Here is a 19315-nt window from a genome sequence, read left to right on the forward strand (position 1 = left end):
GGCGGCGGCGGGGTGTGAAATTTAGGGTGTAATATGCACGGGGACGGGCGGCGTGCGGTGATGGAGACGCGATAGAGATGAGAAAGCCCGCCCTACTGGGAAGGGTCAAGGACAAGGTGCGATGCAAAACGCCAAAGGCATGGTCAGCTATGAGAGCGCAAAAGAGTTTTGAAACGCGCCTTAATCGTAAGAGGGTTTTAGCAGGAAGCTTGGAGAGGATCTCGAACAGAATTTCTTTAGGTAACATTGAAACACCCACCCGCCGTTTTCTTCGATGTATCGTGAGGCTTAATTTGCAGGAATTTTAGATAGGTTTGGTTTTCAATTGTATTTAAGGTTAAATTCTCTCTCACTCTCCTTCCCCTGATAAGAATGTGATTCCGATACAATTAATACTCCCCATATGAGAAGTCATGAGATCGAGTCTCAATGGAGGCGAATTAGCCCTTTGTGCTTCAACATGGTTGTATTCAAAAAACAAAGTGAAAAGAAATAGGCGTAATCGACCTTTCATTTCTAGTTGTAAGTTGATTTATCTATTTGAAAGCAATATATAGGTTTTATCAACCGTTTGATCGAAAGAAAGCAACTCCAAAAGGAAGCGACTGGAAGTAAAAACTTCAGAAGGAAGCAACCGGAAGAACACCTTTGGACTAATCAAGTCAAAGATACCTAAATGGAAGCTAAGTATCAATGCCATTCAATGTTATCACCAAAATTCAATGAAACTTTAAATAAAACTTTTTATGAAAGATCATCTTAACCTCCCTAGGTGAAAGAATTGGCAATTCTTGAACTCCACCTACATCAAATATAATCTTCTCCAAACCAGGCTTACTTTTCAAGCTACAAAGTAAAATGAAAAATTATTTACTATTTATACATAACAACGCAATCTCCCAACATAATTTGTAGTAATAAAGCGCAACAATCTAGATTTTTTCCAAGTCTGAACATACATTTAGCACGTGCCAATGTTTGAATCTAAATTCAAAACTAGCTAGTTACGTTCCATACACTTTTTAGTGAATGCGTAGTAGGGTTAACAACAAAGAAAACACACACACACACACTCAACCCGTGTTAATGAAAACCCTCAAATAATCGAAAAAAATTACTAAATCTGCCCATTCCTTAAATTGCTCCCAAATCCAAACATCCATGTAGCACAAACCTCCTCTTTTACCAAAAAGCTAAGAACCATAGCCAGTGAGCCTCCATCATCTTCTAACAAAGCAAAATTTCTCATATCTAAACCTGAATATTGATATAGTTCCCCAAATGCAATCAATTTATACAATACGTACGTACTATGTCGAGAATAGAACTGTTAATAGGATACTCTTACTCATAAAAATATGATGCAGAACAAGTTTACATTGCACACCCTAAATATAGGTTTAAAAAACATATGCTTAAAGCCATATATATACACCTCTAAACCTAGCTTAGTAAAATAATAACATTATTTTACACATTTTATATTTGCCCAATATGGGACTTGGTGATTGCAAAGTTGTGACATGATCACAATTTATGTGAATTGGGTATTGCCTTTCATCTTGTTGTATACATGTATCCAATAATAATAATATTAATAACGAACAACAACAAAAACTAACAATAATAATAACACCGTAATTGTAATTCCTTTACAATGCAATTCTTTGAACTAACAAATTAAATTATTGTTTGGTTGGAGTTGAAAATACTCAGAGGCTACATCTTAAATATTCCAACAAAAACATTCAAACGGTCTAAACCTTACCACAAGGAAATTAAAACACTCAACAATTTAAATGAAAACACTCAAACAGATTAAATATTATTACCACTAGAAAAATACTCAATTAGAGTAAATCCTACAACAAGAATAACACTCAAGCAAGCTAAGCAATCTGAATCAAGAAAAACACGTACTCAAGGAAGCTAAGCAATCCGGATCTCAATTACTCCAGGGGAAACACATGGTCCACAACGTTGTGCAGCGTAACTTCCCAATAGCTAAAAATGGGAAAGTCTTCAACTCCACTTACATCAAATTTTCTCCAAACCTCACTCGTTAAGTTACAAACCAAAATAAACAATTGCTCACTATATATACATAGCAATACAATCTCCCCATCATGATTTGTAGCAAAGCGCACCGAACTAGTACTAGCGTAGCAAATTATTCTACTCGATTCTAATGGAATGGTGACAATAATCTTCTCCCAACATTTCTTAAATTTCTCCCAAGTCCAAATATCCATGTAGCATGGACCATCTACTCCTTCAAATCGATTAGGAACATGAACAAGAACAATAGCTAGTCGACCTCCAACTTCTATCAATGCAAACTTTTTAAAAAGTAAATGTGACTTTGACTGTGATGAAACTTCATCTGGAAGGGTTATCACAGAAAAACTCTCACACCCAACTTCAAATGCTACTATATGGAGTCTACGAACCGTGCTATGTTTAGTCCGCGTATTATAGGAATAGATAACACCGTCAATGTAAACACTAGTATTGTAACACCCGTCATCTTCTTCGATTCACTCATCATATCGTACCTTACGAGGCTTAATTTTCAGGACTTTTAGCAGATAGGTTTGGTTAATTTGGAGCACTATCCTCGCTCGCTCGTACTGGATCGAGGATGAGATTTTATTTTTAGGGTTAAGAATTCTTGTCGTCGTCTCAAAATTCATCAGTTGTATTTAGGGTTAAGAATTATTGTCATCTCAATAATAATAATAATAATAATAATAATAATAATAATAATATTATTATTATTATTATTATTATTATTATTATACGTAACAACGTAACCGTAATCTTCTCCCATTCCTTAAATTTCTCCCACATCCAAACATCCATGTAGCACAGACCTCCTCTTTTAGAAAAAAGCTAAGAACCATAGCCAGCAGTGAGCCTCCATCAGCTTCTAGCAATGCAAAATTTCACATATCAAAACCTGAATATTGATATAGTTCTCCAAACGCAATCAATTTAAACAATACTATGTCGAGAATAAAACTGTTCATAGGATTTGATTCTTACTCAAAAAAATCTAATGCGGAATAGGTTTACATTGCACACCCTAAATATAGGTTTAAAAAACACATGTTTAAAGCCATATATATATATATACACAAACACACACACCCCTCTAAACCTAGCTTATTATTTTACACATTATATATTTGCACAATATGGGAGTTAGTGATTGTTAAGGTGCGACGTGACTACAATTTATGTGAATAGAGTATTGCCTTTTATCTTATTGTATACATGTATCTAATAATAATATTAACAACAACAACTAACAATAATAATAACACCGTAATTGTAATTCCTTTACAATGTAATTCTTTGAACTAACAAATTACATTGTTTGGTTGGAATTGAAAACACTCAAAGGCTAAATCTTACATACTCCAACAAAAACATTTAAACAGTCCAAACCTTACAAAAGGAAATGGAAATGAAAACACTCAAACATATTAAATCTTATTACCACGAAAAAAAATACTCAACTAGACTAAATTTTACCACAAGAAAAACACTCAAGCAAGCTAAGCAAATTTGAATCTTAATTTCTCCCAGGGAAACACATGGTCGACAAGGTTGTGCAGGGTAACATCCCAACAACTAAAAATTGGAAAGTCTTCCACTCCATTTACATCAAATTTTCTCCAAACCTCACTTGTCAAGTTATAGACTAAAATAAAAAATTGCTCACTATATATACATAACAACACAATCTCCCCATCATGATTTGTAGCAAAACGCACCACACTAGCATTGCAAATTATTCTTCTCCATTCTAATGGAATGGTGACAATAATCTTCTCCCAGCATTTCTTAGATTTCTCCAAGTCCAAACATTCATGTAGCATAGACCATCTAATACTCCTCCAAATAGAGTAGTAACATGAATAAGAACCATAGCTAGTCCACCTCCAACTTCTAGCAATGCAGACTTTTGAAGAAATAAATTTGACTGTGATAAAACTTCATCGATCACAGAAAAACTCTCACACCCAACGTCAAATGCTATACATGCCTCCATGTTTTATCCACGCCCACAGTAAAAACCCAATGCTTATACTCGAAACTGGTCCTCATCATCATCTTCCTGCTGAGACAGGAGGACATCAAAACCTTGTATCTTTTAGATTCTGAATCGAACCCCATCAGTAGTCTTGGTATTGGATTGATCTTGGAAGAAGATTTAATCTTGGAAGAAAAATAAGTTGTCCCGTACTAACGTTGCAAATAGTGAAGTCTCGATTGGGTTTGGACACACAAATAAACAAGCCGTCGGAGGAGGAGGAGCATAGAAAGGATTCACCGTCGTCAAAGTGGGCGACACAGTTGGCTTGAAGCATTCCCTGGCGGGGGGTGAAATTTAGGGTGTAATATGCACGGGGACGGGCGGCGTGCAATGATGGAGACGTGATAGAGATGAGAAACCCCGCCCTACTGGGAAGGGTTAAGGACAAGCTGCGATTCAAAACGCCAAAGGCATGGTCAGCTATGAGAGCGCAAAAGAGTTTTGAAACGCACCTGAATCGTACTAGGGTTTTAGCAGGAAGCTTGGAGAGGATCTCGAACACAATTTCTTGAGGTAACATTGAAACACCCACGCGCCGTCTTCTTCGAAGTATCGTGAGGCTTAATTTGGAGGAGTTTTAGATAGGTTTGGTTAATTTAGAGTACTATCCTCGCTCGCTCGTATTCGGTTGTATTTAAGATAAAATTCTCTTTCTCACTCTCCCTATAAAAATGTGATTATGATCTGATACAACTAATTTGAAAATAAGTACACAAATTTAAAAAGGTTTTGAGAGTCTAGAAAAAAAAAAAAACTTCAATGGTCGTACCGTTTTCTGCAGAGAAAATGGTAATCCCATTGAAAATTCGTCCATACGCATCAAAATATATGTCTTTAATCTGGTAACTTTATAGTTCTCAACTATTATTAAGTAGTTTTAATTAAGTCACAAAATAAATTTGATTTAATGACAAGTTAGGAATGATTATTAATAGATTTTGTTGATGTAAAAGATGGATATTGTATAGGCATAATCGACCTCTCATTTCTAGTTGTAAGGTCATTTATCTATTCGAAAGCAATATATAAGCTTCATCAACTATCTGATCGAAAGAAAGCAGCTCCAAAAGCAAGCGACATGAAGGAAAAACTTGAAGGAAGCGACCGGAAGAACACCTTAGGAATAATATATCATCAAGTCCAAGATAGCTAAATGGAAGCTAAGTATCAATGCCATTCAATGTTATATATCAATGATATATTTAAAATTCAATGAAACTTAGCACAATATGGGAGTTAGTGATTGTGAAGGTGTGGCAGACCACAATTTATGTGAATTGAATTAGGTATTATATTGCCTTTTATCTTGTTGTATACATGTATACAATAATAATATTAATAACAACTAACAATAATAATAACACCGTAATTGTAATTCCTTTACAATGCAATTCTTTGAACTAACAAATTACATTGTTTGGTTGGAATTGAAAACACTCAAAGACTAAATCTTACATACTCCAACAAAAACATTCAAACAATCCAAACCTTACAAAAGGAAATTAAAACACTCAACAATTTAAATGAAAACACTCAAACATATTAAATCTTATTACCACAAAAAAAACTCAACCAGACTAAATTTTACAACAAGAAAATCACTCAAGCAAGCTAAGCAGTCTGAATCAACACGTACTCAAGCAAGCTAAGCAAATCTGAATCTTAATTTCTCCAAGGGAAACACATGGTCCACAAAGTTGTGCAGGGTAACATCCCAACAACTAAAAATTGGAAAGTCTTCAACACCACTTACACCAAATTTTCTCCAAATCTCACTTGTCAAGTTATAAACTAAAATAAAAAATTGCTGACTATATATACATAACAACACAATCTCCCCATCATGATTTGTAGCAAAGCGCACCACACTAGCATTGCAAATTATTCTTCTCCATTCTAATGGAATGGTGACAATAATCTTCTCCCAGCATTTCTTAGATTTCTCCCAAAATCCAAACATTCATGTAGCATAGACCATCTACTCCTCCAAATAGAGTAGGAACATGAATAAGAACCATAGCTAGTCGACCTCCAACTTCCAGCAATGCAGAATTTTGAAGAAATAAATATGATTGTGATGAAACTTCATCCGGAAGGATTATCACAGAAAAACTCTCGCACCCAACGTCAAATGCTACTATATGGAGTCTAAGAAACTGGCTATGTTTAGTTGGCCTATTATAGGAATATATAACACCGTCAATGTAAACACTAGAATTGTAAACACCATTATTGGAATAGTAACGGTAGCTATACCCATCATCAATGGGGTAGAAGGGGAAGGAACCGTAGTTTTTGATCTCCCTCCATGATCTATCCACGCCCACAGTAAAAACCCATTGCTTATACTCATAGTAGGTGCTCTCTCTATCAATCTTTGACATCAAAACCTTGTATCTTTTAGATTGTGAATCGTACCCCAACAGCAGTGCACAATCCTTGTATTGGATTAATCTTGGAAGGAAAATATGCTGTCCCGTACTAACGTTGCAAACATCGACGTCTCCATTGAATTTGGACACACAAATCAGGCCGTCAGAGGAAGAGGAGAGTAGAAAGGGTTCAGCGCCTAGGAAGCCGACACGGTTGGCTTGGAGAATTCCCCGGCGGGGGTTTTCTTCTTCGCTGAAATTTAGGGTGTAATATACACGACGGTAAGGGGGAGGGTGCGGTGGTCGAACGTCGATAGAGATTAGAAGGCCCGCTCTACTGGGAAGGGTCAAGGAGAAGCTGCGATTCAAAACGCCAAAGCCATGGTCAGCTATGAGAGCGCAGAAGAATATAGAAACGCACCTGAATCGTACTAGGGTTTTAGCAGGAAGCTTGGAGAGGATCTCCATGAGAATTTCTTGAGGTAACGTTGAAACACCCGCCGTCTTCTTCGATGCACTCATCTTTATCTACCGAGGTTTAATTAATTTGCAGGAGTTTTAGGGTTTATTATGAGAGTATCCTCGTACTGGATCGCATCGAGAGTCACTCTAGGGTTTTTAAGGTTGGGTAAACAATATAATGCGAGTCTCATAATTGAGTTGTATTTAAGGCAAAACCACTCCTCCTGATTGATTATATTGCGATAAAACCATCATGATATCTAAATTTAAGATTTTGTAATTAATAAGGAATTGGACTTAAAAAAGGAAATTAATTCTATATATATATTTGGAGTCATAGCCATAATTGTGTAGATTTGACCAGGTTTGGACCAAATTGTGTAGATTCCAAATCCTAGACAATTTTGTGAAAACTACTATATTTTTTTTCAATATAATATACTTCATCTAAACCATTTTGCAAAACTTTAATCAGGTCAAGTATTCAAAGTGGGACATGATGATTAGCCTTCAATCAACCAGTGGACATGTGAAGACCATGCATGCTGTCCAACTATATATATATATATATATATATATATATATATATATATATATATATATATACACGCCCTTATTTAGATGAGGACTATATAGTATATATAAACAAGCTAAGAGAGTTGTTGATTATGTATATGGTGTAGGTGTAACAAGACCATAATTTATTATGTAAATTGAATATTATGGGAGACAATAGTATTGATTAATAACCACTTAAAAATAATTTTTTTCTGTTATTAATTAATATTTATTACAAAAATTTGAAGTAATAAAAAAAATTCAAGACCAGTAGATATTACCTCTTCTCAACTTTAAAAATTCATATGAGAAGGAAAACACTCGGAGGCTAAAAAATCTTACATACTCCAACAAAAACATGCAAACAATCTAAACCTTACCACAAGGAAATAAAAACACTCAACAATCTAATCTAAGTGAAAACACTCAAACATATTAAATAATAATATTACTACCACGTACAAGAAAAATACTCAATCAGACTAAATCTTACAACAAGAAAAACACTCAAGCAAGCTACTAAGCAATCTGAATCCCAATTACTCCAAGGGAAACACATGGTCCACAACATTGTGCAAGGTAACTTCCGAAGAGTCAAAAATTGGAAAGTCTTCAACTCCACTTACATCAAATTTTCTCCAAGCCTCACTTTTCAAGTTACAAACCAAAATAAAGAATTTCTCAGCATATATACATAACAACACAATCTCCCCATCATAATTTGTAGCAAATCGTAACAATCTAGCATATTTAATATTCATTCTATCCCATTTCAATGGAATGGTCATAGTAATCTCTTCCCAGTCTTCCTTAGATTTCTCCCAAGTCCAAATGTAGCATAGCCCATCTCCTTCTCCTAGTTCAGGAAGACGAACAAGAACAATAGCCAGTTGACCTTCAACTTCTAGCAATGCAGAGTTTTTAAGAAAATAATGCGGCGGTGAAACTTTATCTGGCAAAGTTATCATAGAAAAACTCTCACACCCAACTTCAAATGCTACTATATGGTATCTAGGAACCATGTTATTTTCACTCAACGAATTATAGGAATAGATAACACCGTCAATGTAAACACTAGTATTGGAATAGTAAGGGTAGCGATAACCAACAAAGGGGTAGAAGGGACTGGAACAATAGTTGTTGATCTCCCTCCATGATTTATCCACGCCCACAGTAAAAACCCAATGCTTATACTCGAAGCAGATGCCCCTACTCCTCATCGGGCTCCTGATTAAGACTGACATCAGAACTTTGTATCTTTTAGATTGGGAATCGTACCCCAAATGCAGTGCACAGTTTTGGTATTGGATTAGTGTTGGAAGGAAAATACGCTGTCCCGTACTAACGTTGCAAACAGCGAAGTCTCCATTGGGTCTGGACACACAAATAATGAGGCCGTCGGAGGAGGAGGAGCATAGAAAGGATTGGGCGTCCAGGTAGCCTACACGGTTGGCCTGGAGCATTCCCGGGCGGCGGCCGGGGCTGAAATTTAGCGTGTAATATGCACTGGGACGGCGGGCGTGCGGTGATTGAGACCCGATAGAGATAAGAACGCCCGCCCTACTGGGAAGGGTCAAGGACAAGCTGCGATGCACAACGCCAAAGCCATGGTCAGCTATGAGAGCGCAAAAGGGTTTTGAAACGCACCTTAATCGTACTAGAGTTTTAGCAGAAAGCTTGGAGAGGATCTCGAACACAATTTCTTGAGGTATTGAAACACCCGCGGCCTTCTTCGATGCATTCATCGTATAATATACGATCGAGGCTTAATTTGCAGATAGGTTTGGTTAAGTTGAAGGATCGATCGAGGATGAGATTTTATTTTTAGTGTTAAAGAATTAGTGTAGTCTCAAAATTCAGTTGTATTTAAGGTATAAAATTCACCCTCTCCCTCTCCTGATAAGAATGTGATTCCGATACAACTAATAATTAGGATTTCTTAATTCCTTCCAAATAATTATAACAATTTCTTAATTAACAATTTAGTACTTGGTTTTGAAAAGAAGTAGACAAATTTGAAAAGATTTTGGGAGTATCCTCGTACTGGATTGCAGGGTTACTTTCCCTCATCGATCTCATTGCGATATAAACAATGTTGAAACCTAAATTTAAGATTTCCTAATTAATGAGGGGTTGGACTAAAAGGAAATTAATTATATATATATATATATATATTTTATGTGAATGGATAGGTTTAAAAACGATATGATAGGGACATGATGATTAGCCTTCAATCAAGTAGTGGACAGGTGAAGAGGATGCACTCTTTGGGCAATTAACTTATGGGTGTAACATGACCGCAATTTATATATTATGTAAATTGAATATTATGGGAGACAATAGTATATTGATTAATATATAATCAATTAAAAAATGATGTTTTTATGTTATACATTAATATTTAATAAAAAATAAAAAATTCAAGGTCCGTGGATATTGTCTCTTCTCAACTTTAGAAATTGAGACAAGAAGGAGGTGCCTTCTTTTCAACTTCAAAGTAATTTTTTTTCTCACAAAACACTAAGGAGATTATCTTTTTCTTGAAAATTAAACCCTATCAAGAAAACGATAATCCCATTGTACTTTACATACATATAAAACTATCCATTTTTTTTTTTGAAGGGAAAAACTATTAAACCTTTTTTTTTTTGAAGGGAAAAACTATTAAACTAAATAAATGTTCAATACAAGAAGAAATTGAAAACTATCCATCTTTTTACACATTATATATTTGCACAATATGGGAGTTATTGATTGTGAAGGTGTGAACCACAATTTATGTAAATTGGGTATTTCCTTTAATTTTATCTTGTTGTATACTTGTATCCAATAATAATAACAACAACAATAATGACATCGTAATTGTAATTCATTTGCGATAATGCAATTCTTTGAACTAACAAATTACGTTCTTTGGCTAGAATTGAAAACACTCAAAGGCTATATCTTACATACTCCAACAAAAACATTCAAGCGGTCTAAACCTAACTAGAAGAAAAACACTCAAGCAAGCTAAGCAATATGAATCTTAATTACTCCAAAGGAAACACATGGTCCACAATGTTGTTCAGTGCAACTTCCCAATAGCTAAAAATTGGAAAGTCTTCAACTCCACTTACATCAAATTTTCTCCAAATCTCACTTTTCAAGTTACAAACAAAAATAAATAATTGCCCAATATATACACATAACAACACAATCTCCCCATCATGATTTGAAGCAAAGCGCAGACATTTAGCGTTGTAAATTATTCTCCTCCATTCTAATGGAATGGTGATAGTAATCTTCTCCCAACATTTCTTCTCAAATTTCTCCCAAGTCCAAACATCCATGTAGCATTCTCCTCCTCCTGGTTGCGAATATTGAACATGAACAAGAACCATAGCCAGTCGACCTCCAACTTCTAGCAATGCAGGGTTTTTGATATCTAAATATATCTGTGATGAAACTTCATTTGGAAGGGTTATCACAGAAAAACTCTCACACCCAACTTCAAATGTTTCTATATGGAATCTATGAAACAGGCTAAGGCTATATTTATTCGCTGAATTATAGGAATAGATAATGCCGTCAATGTAAACACAAGTATTTGAATCGTAAAAGGAGGGATAGCCATCCATGGGCTGGAAGGTGTAGGAACCGCAGTTGTTGATCTCCCTCCATGATCTATCCACTCCCACAGTAAAAATCCAAAGCTTATACTCGTAGCTGTTACTCTCTTGATCAATCATCTGGGTTGCCATCAAAACCTTGTATCTTTTAGATTGTGAATCGTACCCCAAATGCGGTGCACAGTCCTTGTATTGCATTCTTGGAAGGGAAATACGTTGTCCCGTACTAACGTTGCAAACGACGACGTCTCCCTTGGGTTTGGACACACAAATCAGGCCGTCAGAGGAAGAGGAGAGTAGAAAGGGGTCAGCGTCTAGGAAGCCGACGCGGTTGGCTTGGACCATTCCGGGGCTGAAATTTAGGGTGTAATATGAGCGACGGAGAGGGGTGAGGGGCGGTGTTCGAAGCTCGATAGAGATGAGAAAGCCCGCCCTACTGGGAAGGGTCAAGGAGAAGCTGCGATGCACAACGCCAAAGGCATGGTCAGCTATGAGAGCGCAAAAGAATTTAGAAACCAACCTGAATCGTACTAGGGTTTTAGTAGGAAGCTTGGAGAGGATCTCCATGAGAATTTCTTGAGGTAACGTTAGAAAACCCGCCGTCTTCTTCGATGCACTCATCTTATCTTATGGTGGGAGTATAGGTACGAGGTTTAATTAATTTGCAGGAGCTTTAGGGTTTATTATGAGAGTATATCCTCGTACTGGATTGCATCGATAGGGTAAAGAATATAATGTCAGTCTCATAATTGAGTTGTATTTAAGGTATATATAAAACCACTCCTCCTGATTGATTGCGAATTTGCGATACAACCCATATTGATACCTAAATTTAAGATTTTCTAATTAATGAGGGATTGGACTTAAAAGGAATTTAATTCTATATATTAGGAGTAGTCATAGTCATAATTGTGTAGATTTGACAAGGTTTGGACCAAATTATGTATATTTAAAACTTTAGACAATTTTGTGAAAACCTTATTTGAAAAGACTCCATCTTTTTTTTTTTTTTTTTTAAGTTAGGAATTCCACTCTATTTTTTAAGAGTACGTTGAGAAGAATGCAAAAATAGACAAAAATAGGCAATAATCAACAACGAACAACCCTTGCTCGTCCTGCTCCGATACGTACAATGCGGCAACAAATCATAAAAATATAAATATATATCCAAAAATAAAAAATTAGTGCCTTTAATTCCGATCCTTCGATCAATATAATATTTAGGATGCATTTCTTCATGTAAACCATTTTGCGAAACCTTAATCAGGTCAAGTACTATTCAAAGTGGGACATGATGATTAGCCTTCAATCAACCAATGGACATGTGAAGAGCATGCTGTCCAACAAGAGAGTTCGTTGTTGATTATGTATATGGTGTAGGTGATAGACATATTTTATATCTTTATTTTATGTACATATTTATAATATTTTTGCAATAATTATTTACAATTATATAATAATTATTTAATTTTAGAGTTTAATAATTAATTAGTTAAATAAATATTTTATCTAGTTAATAATTTAAGTTTTGAGTTCAACAAGCCTTTAGCCCAATTTCTTAATTTTATTTGATATTATTTGAAGTTTGAGTCCATAACATCAAAGCCCAATTCCTTATTTGTTTTATTAATTAAGCCCAAGGTATATAATAACTAATGATCTTAAGTAAACAAAATTAAAAGGAATTCAAATGTTGTAATTTGTTTCCTGCGCAGCTACGTACGTACGAAAGACGGACCGGAGAAGACTTTGTCGACAACTTCAGCGCAGATTTTGACGGCCAAGCTTGGAGGAGCGTCGGTCAACAATGAAAGTAGGGAATTGGATGGCAAAGAAAATTTCACCATTTGGGTCTAATTTTGAGAGGTTCATATTAATTTTTAGATTAATTATTTTCCTCAATTTAAGAGTTTTTGTTGGGATTAGGAGTGTATAAATAGTAGTGATTTTCTGTAGTTGAGGGAATCAGACTATCTGCTTTAATTTATATTTTTCTACAGTTTACAATATTTTCTTTTCTTGTTAAGTTTTCTGGTTCATGGCCCTGCGAGGCTAATTCTTAAACTTGGTCAAGATTATGTGAACCCCGGTTCTCTATACTGAGAGACAAAATTCTATTTTAATTTATCTGCAATGAGTATTTAATATTCTTCTGTATTATTTTCTTAATTGGTTGTTTCATTTAATGACTAGGAGGCCTGCTAGTTAATTATCTGATTCAATTCATAGCTAGATTAGAAAGTGAATTCTTATAATTGATTTTCTTTTCTAAGTAGCAACTATGATTAATTGTATCACGGCTTAGTGTTAATTTTATCATAGGAAGAGTATTAATCTAAATTAAACATAACCGCTTGTGTTTATGTTGTTTAGTTTCGTTGGTTTTTCTAGTTTTAATGCTGCTATCAAGTTAAATATAAGCGCTTGTCTTGTGTTATTTGATAGTTAGGGGTAGTTAATACCGATTGTGTTTGATTACCTATGACTAAGGAAAAACAGGAATGAATTCCACAATGAATGCTCAAATGCAAGTGAATTTGTCTTGTTGTCGATGAACAGTAATTAAGATCCGGTGGTGAATATTTTCTTAGACCAAGTGTTGAAAATTCATTTGATTTCGTTAGTAAACTTTGGCTTGATTATCATCTTTTATGTTCTTATTTATTTATTTATTCATTTACTTATTTTGAATGTTAATTTCATACCGAACCCCCCCCTATTTAATTTGAACTCATAAATCAAACTAGTTACTCCTCGTGGGAACGATCCTTACTCTCACTACTACGTTTTTAAGGTTTAATTTGGGAGCCTACGACAGCTCGCCAGTAGGTGTTTCATGACCATACTTTAATTTGTTAGGTAAATTGAGTATTATGGGAGACAATAGTATTGATTAATAACCACTAAAAAATATTTTTCTTCTGTTTTTAATTAATATTTAACAAAACAAATTGAAGTAATAAAAAAATTAAAGATTCGTGGATATTACCTCTTCTCAACTTTAAAAATTGAGATGAGAAGAAGGAGAAAACTCAAACATATTAAATATTACTACCACTTACAAGAAAAATACTCAATGTGACTACTAAATCTTACAATAAGAAAAACACTCAAGCAAGCTAAGCAATCTGAATCTTAATTACTCCAAGGGAAATACATGGTCCACAATGTTGTGCAGGGTAACACCCCAAGAGCTAAAAATTGGAAAGTCATCAACTCCACTTACATTAAATTTCCTCCAAGCTTCACTTTTCAAGTTATAAATCAAAATAGAAAGTTTCTCACTATATATACATAATAACAACACAATCTCCCCATCATGATTTGTAGCAAAGCGCATCCATTGAGCGTTGTATATTATTCTACTCCATTCTAATGGAATGGTGATTGTAATCTTCTCCCAACATTTCTTAGATTTCTCCCAAGTCCAAACATCCATGTAGCATAGACCTTCTCCTCCTCTTAATAGATCAAGTAGATAAGGAACATGAACAATAACTATAGCCAATCGACCTCCAACTTCTAGCAATGCTGACTTTTTGAAAACCAAATATGACTTTGATGAAATTTCATCTGGAAGAATTATCAAAGAAAAACTCTCACACCCAACTTCAAATGCTACTATACTAAGAACAAAGCTATGTTTAGTCCGCCAATTATAGGAATAGATAACTCCGTCAATGTAAACATTAGTATTGGAATAGTAAGAGTGGGGATAGCCACCAATGGGGAAGAGGGGGCAGTAACAATAGTCGTTGATCTCCCTCTATGATCTATCCACTCCCACAGTAAAAACTCAATGCTTATACTCGTAGCAGATGAGTTTGCCCCTCAGGCCGCTCTCTTGATCAACTATCTTGACTGACATCAAAACCTTGTATCTTTTAGATTGTGAATCGTACCCCAACAGTGGTACACAACCTTCTCGGTATTGGTTTAATCTTGGAAGGAAAATACGTTGTCTCGTACTAACGTTGCAAACGGCGACGTCTCCATTGGGTTTGGACACACAAATCAGGCCGTCCGAGGGAGAGGAGAGTAGAAAGGGTTGAGCGTCCAGGAAGCCGACACGGTTGGCTTGGAGGTTTTCATGTTCGCTGAAATTTAGGGTGTAATATGCACGACGGGGAGGGGCGGCGTGGCGTGTTCGAACCTCGATCGAGATGAGAAAGCCCGCCCTACCGGGAAGGGTCAAGGACAAGCTACGATGCAAAACGCCAAAGCCATGGTCAGCTATGAGAGCGCAAAAGAATTTAGAAACGCACCTGAATCGTACTAGGGTTTTAGCAGGAAGCTTGGAGAGGATCTCCATGAAAATTTCTTGAGGTAACGATGAAACACTCGCCGTCTTCTTCAATGCACTCATCGTATCGTTATCGAGTGATCGATCGAGGATGAGATTTTAGTTTTAGGGTTAAGAACTATTGTCGTCTTAAAATTCAGTTGTATTTAAGGTTAAATTCTCTCTCCCTCTCCTGATAAGAATGTGATTCTGATACAACTAATTAAGATTTCTTAATACGTTCCAAAAGGAAAAATATATTATGATTTATTAATTAACAATCAGAAGTAATAGCTGGTTTTCTGATTTTGAAAAGAAGTAGAGAAATTTAGAAAGGTGTTAGGAGATGACAAAAGAAGAAAAAACTTCAATGGTTTTACCGTTTTATGCCAAGAAAATGGTAACTCCATTGAAAATTCGTAAATACATATCAAAATATATGCTTTTAATCTGGTAACATAACATAAAATAACATATATATATATCAACCACGTGCCCAAGAGAGAATTAAAAATCAATCACAATCGTCTACATGTCCAAATCTAACGGATCAGAAACACTTCTTTTTTCATAACGTGGTGACATTTTTTTGTGAATAATTTAATTTTGAAATGCAATTAAACCTTTCAACTTGTTATTTTCATGCCTTTAGATCCAACAAGTTAATTACCTCTAATAGCATGTAAGTTACTGGCGTGGCATTTTTTTTAAATAAAGAATAATAATAAACTAATATAAAATTTAAAAGAAGAAGAAGAAGATGCCATTGTACTTTACATACATACAAAACTATCCACTTTTTTTTTTTTTTTTGGAAGGAAAAAGCTATTAAACTTTATTAAAATAAATGTTTAATACAAGATGGAATTGAAAACTATCCACCTTTGTATTTCTACACATTTTTGTCTTTCTCCCTTTCTGCACAGAAAAAAAAAAGAAAAAAAAAAGCACACTCTAAATATAGGTTTAAAAAAAACATATGTTTAATGCCATATATATACACCTTTAAAACTGTCTTAGTAAAATAATAAACATTATTTTAAAAATTATATATTTGCACAATATCGGAGTTATTATTGATTGTGAAGGTGTGACATGACCACAATTTTTGTAAATTTTCCTTTTATCTTGTTGTATACTTGTATCCAATAATAATAACAACAACAACAACAATAACATCGTAATTGTAATTCATTTGCAATAATGCAATTCTTTGAACTAACAAATTACATTCTTTGGTTAGAATTGAAAACACTCAAAGGCTAAATCTTACATACTCCAACAAAAATATTCAAACGATCTAAACCTTACAACAAGGAAAGTAAAACACTCAAACAGATTAAATCTTATTACCACAAAAAAAAATACTCAATCACACTAAAAGAAGAAAAACGCTCAAGCAAGCTAAACAATCTGAATCTTAATTACTCCAAGGGAAACACATGGTCCACAATGTTGTTCAGGGTAACTTCCCAATAGCTAAAAATTGGAAAGTCATCAACTCCACTTACATCAAATTTTTTCCAAACCTCACTTTTCAAGTTACAAACAAAAATAAATAATTGCTTAACATATATACATAACAACACAATCTCCCCATCATGATTTGAAGCAAAGCGCAGACATTTAGCGTAGTAAATTATTCTACTCCATTCTAATGGAATGGTAGTGATGGTATTTTTCTCCCAACATTTTTCAGATTTCTCCCAAGTCCAAACGTCCATGTAGCATACGCCTTCTCCTCCTCCTAATATAGGATGAAGATGAACAAAAACCATAGCCACACGACCTCCAACTTCTAGCAATGCAGAGTTTTCAAAATCTAAATATTTCTCTGAAATTTCATCTGGAAGGGTTATCGCAGAAAAACTCTCACACCCAACTTCAAATGTTTCTATATGGAATTTATGAAACATGCTATGTTTATTCAACGAATTATGGGAATAGATAACACCGTCAATGTAAACACAAGTATTTGAATTGTAAAAGGAGGGATGGAAGATGTAGGAACCGCAGTTGTTGATCTCCCTCCATGATCTATCCACTCCCACAGTAAAAACCCAAAGCTTATACTTGTAGTTGTTATACAAGTAGTTGTTACTCTCTGGATCAATCATCTTGGTTGCCATCAAAACCTTGTATCTTTTAGATTGGGAATCGTACCCCAAATATGGTGCATAGTCCTTGTATTGGATTCTTGGAAGGAAAATACGTTGTCCCGTACTAACGTTGCAAACGGCGACGTCTCCCTTGGGTTTGGACACACAAATCAGGCCGTCAGAGGAAGAGGAGATTAGAAAGGGGGCAGCGTCCAAGTAGCCGACACGGTTGGCTTGGACCGTTCCCCGGCGGTGGGGGCTGAAATTTAGGGTGTAATATACACGACGGAGAGGGGCGAAGGGCGGTGTTCGAAGCTCGATAGAGATGAGAAAGCCCGCCCTACTGGGAAGCGTCAAGGACAAGCTGCGATGCACAACGCCAAAGCCATGGTCAACTATGAGAGCGCAAAAGAATTTAGAAACGCACCTAAATCGTACTAGGGTTTTAGCAGGAAGCTTGGAGAGGATCTCCATGAGAATTTCTTGAGGCAACGTTGATGCACTCATCTTATCTTGTGGTGGTAGTATAGGTACGAGGTTTAATTAATTTGCAGGAGTTTTAGGGTTTATTAAGAGAGTATATATATATATATCCTCGTACTGCATCGAGAGTTTTAGGGTAGGGTAAAGAATATATATAATGCCAGTCTCATAATTGAGTTGTATCTAATCTATACTATTAATAAAAACAATATCCTCAGTTTTGACTTCCCGCCCAAAACAGACCTATAATATTATGGTTTGCGTAATATTATAAAATATTGTAATACAGTTCATTATGGTTTGCGTAATATTATAAAATATTGTAATACAGTTCTTATCCCTAATACAATTGTAAATTAAAATAGAATTCCTAATGAAATATATTCTTCTCTATGTTCCTATTCGTAATACAATTCTAGACTAGAATTACTAATGGGTTCCTATTCGTAATACAATTCTAGACTAGAATTACTAATGGTAATAATTCAGTATATATATTTCTCTACAATGCAATCTATACTATTAATAAAAACTATATCCTCAGTTTTAACTTCCCGCCCAAATCAGACCTATAATATTATGGTTTGTGTAATACTCATGTTCGATTATTTCCTATTTTCCTATTCGTTGTACAATTATATATTACAATTCCTATCATACTACAATTATATCGTAATAAGAGTACTAAATATAAAAACTAAATCTTCACTTTAAACTTCCCGCCCAAAACAGTCATACAATATTTAGGATGCGATTATTTCCTATTTTCATATTCGTTGTACAATTCTACATTACAATTCCTATCATACTACAATTCTATCGTAATAAGACTACTATATATAAAAAACTATCGAGGAGGAAGAAAAAACTAAATGCGATACAGTGAACATGAATATACTTAAGTTATAAAAGTATAATTTCACATATATTAGTGTAATTGATTATTAGTAATTGTCTAATCATTATTATGATAATTAAACTAGACATTGGTCGTTGAATTTATTTTTATACTAATTATAATTATAATTAAATTATTTCTAATTTTTCCCATATTTATTTTAGTAATAATATAATTACATAAGTCATATTACATATTGATCTTTTTAAGATAATTGTAGACAAGCAAGTCATATATTATCAATTAATTGAGTAATACTTTTGCACTAATCTTATAATCAAATAAATGTACATGTTCAATATAATTTTTTTTAAATAATTTTCTTTATTTTTATTATCTAAATATATAATAAAAAATTTATTTGTGCATCGCACGGGTAATTGGACAATTATTTGCTTTAATTCGAGTGAGGAAAACATCAGAAAACATAATCGGTCCAACAAATTTC

At 34.6% G+C, this 19315-nt stretch overlaps 5 protein-coding genes across 5 annotated transcripts; all 5 read right to left on the reverse strand.

The window, feature by feature from the left end:
• Nucleotides 1–6036: 6036 nt before the first annotated feature.
• On the reverse strand, nt 6037–6996 carry LOC115996908 (F-box/kelch-repeat protein At3g06240-like). Its single transcript, XM_031236347.1, has one exon. It carries the CDS (start codon nt 6994–6996, stop codon nt 6037–6039), a length of 960 nt encoding a protein of 319 aa, XP_031092207.1.
• A 1037-nt stretch (nt 6997–8033) lies between these two features.
• On the reverse strand, nt 8034–9239 carry LOC115996909 (putative F-box protein At1g32420). Its single transcript, XM_031236348.1, has one exon. It carries the CDS (start codon nt 9237–9239, stop codon nt 8034–8036), a length of 1206 nt encoding a protein of 401 aa, XP_031092208.1.
• A 1287-nt stretch (nt 9240–10526) lies between these two features.
• Nucleotides 10527–11726, reverse strand: LOC115996910 (putative F-box protein At1g32420). Its single transcript, XM_031236349.1, has one exon. It carries the CDS (start codon nt 11724–11726, stop codon nt 10527–10529), a length of 1200 nt encoding a protein of 399 aa, XP_031092209.1.
• Nucleotides 11727–14901: 3175 nt separating this feature from the next.
• On the reverse strand, nt 14902–15471 carry LOC115996911 (putative F-box protein At5g44220). The gene has a single exon (XM_031236350.1). The coding sequence runs from the start codon at nt 15469–15471 to the stop codon at nt 14902–14904; it is 570 nt and encodes a 189-aa protein (XP_031092210.1).
• A 1340-nt stretch (nt 15472–16811) lies between these two features.
• On the reverse strand, nt 16812–17993 carry LOC115996912 (F-box protein At4g19940-like). The gene has a single exon (XM_031236351.1). It carries the CDS (start codon nt 17991–17993, stop codon nt 16812–16814), a length of 1182 nt encoding a protein of 393 aa, XP_031092211.1.
• Between the last annotated feature and the right edge of the window lie 1322 nt (nt 17994–19315).

The sequence above is a fragment of the Ipomoea triloba genome, chromosome 11, assembly GCF_003576645.1.
Source record: "Ipomoea triloba cultivar NCNSP0323 chromosome 11, ASM357664v1".
In the NCBI taxonomy this organism is placed as follows: domain Eukaryota; kingdom Viridiplantae; phylum Streptophyta; class Magnoliopsida; order Solanales; family Convolvulaceae; genus Ipomoea; species Ipomoea triloba.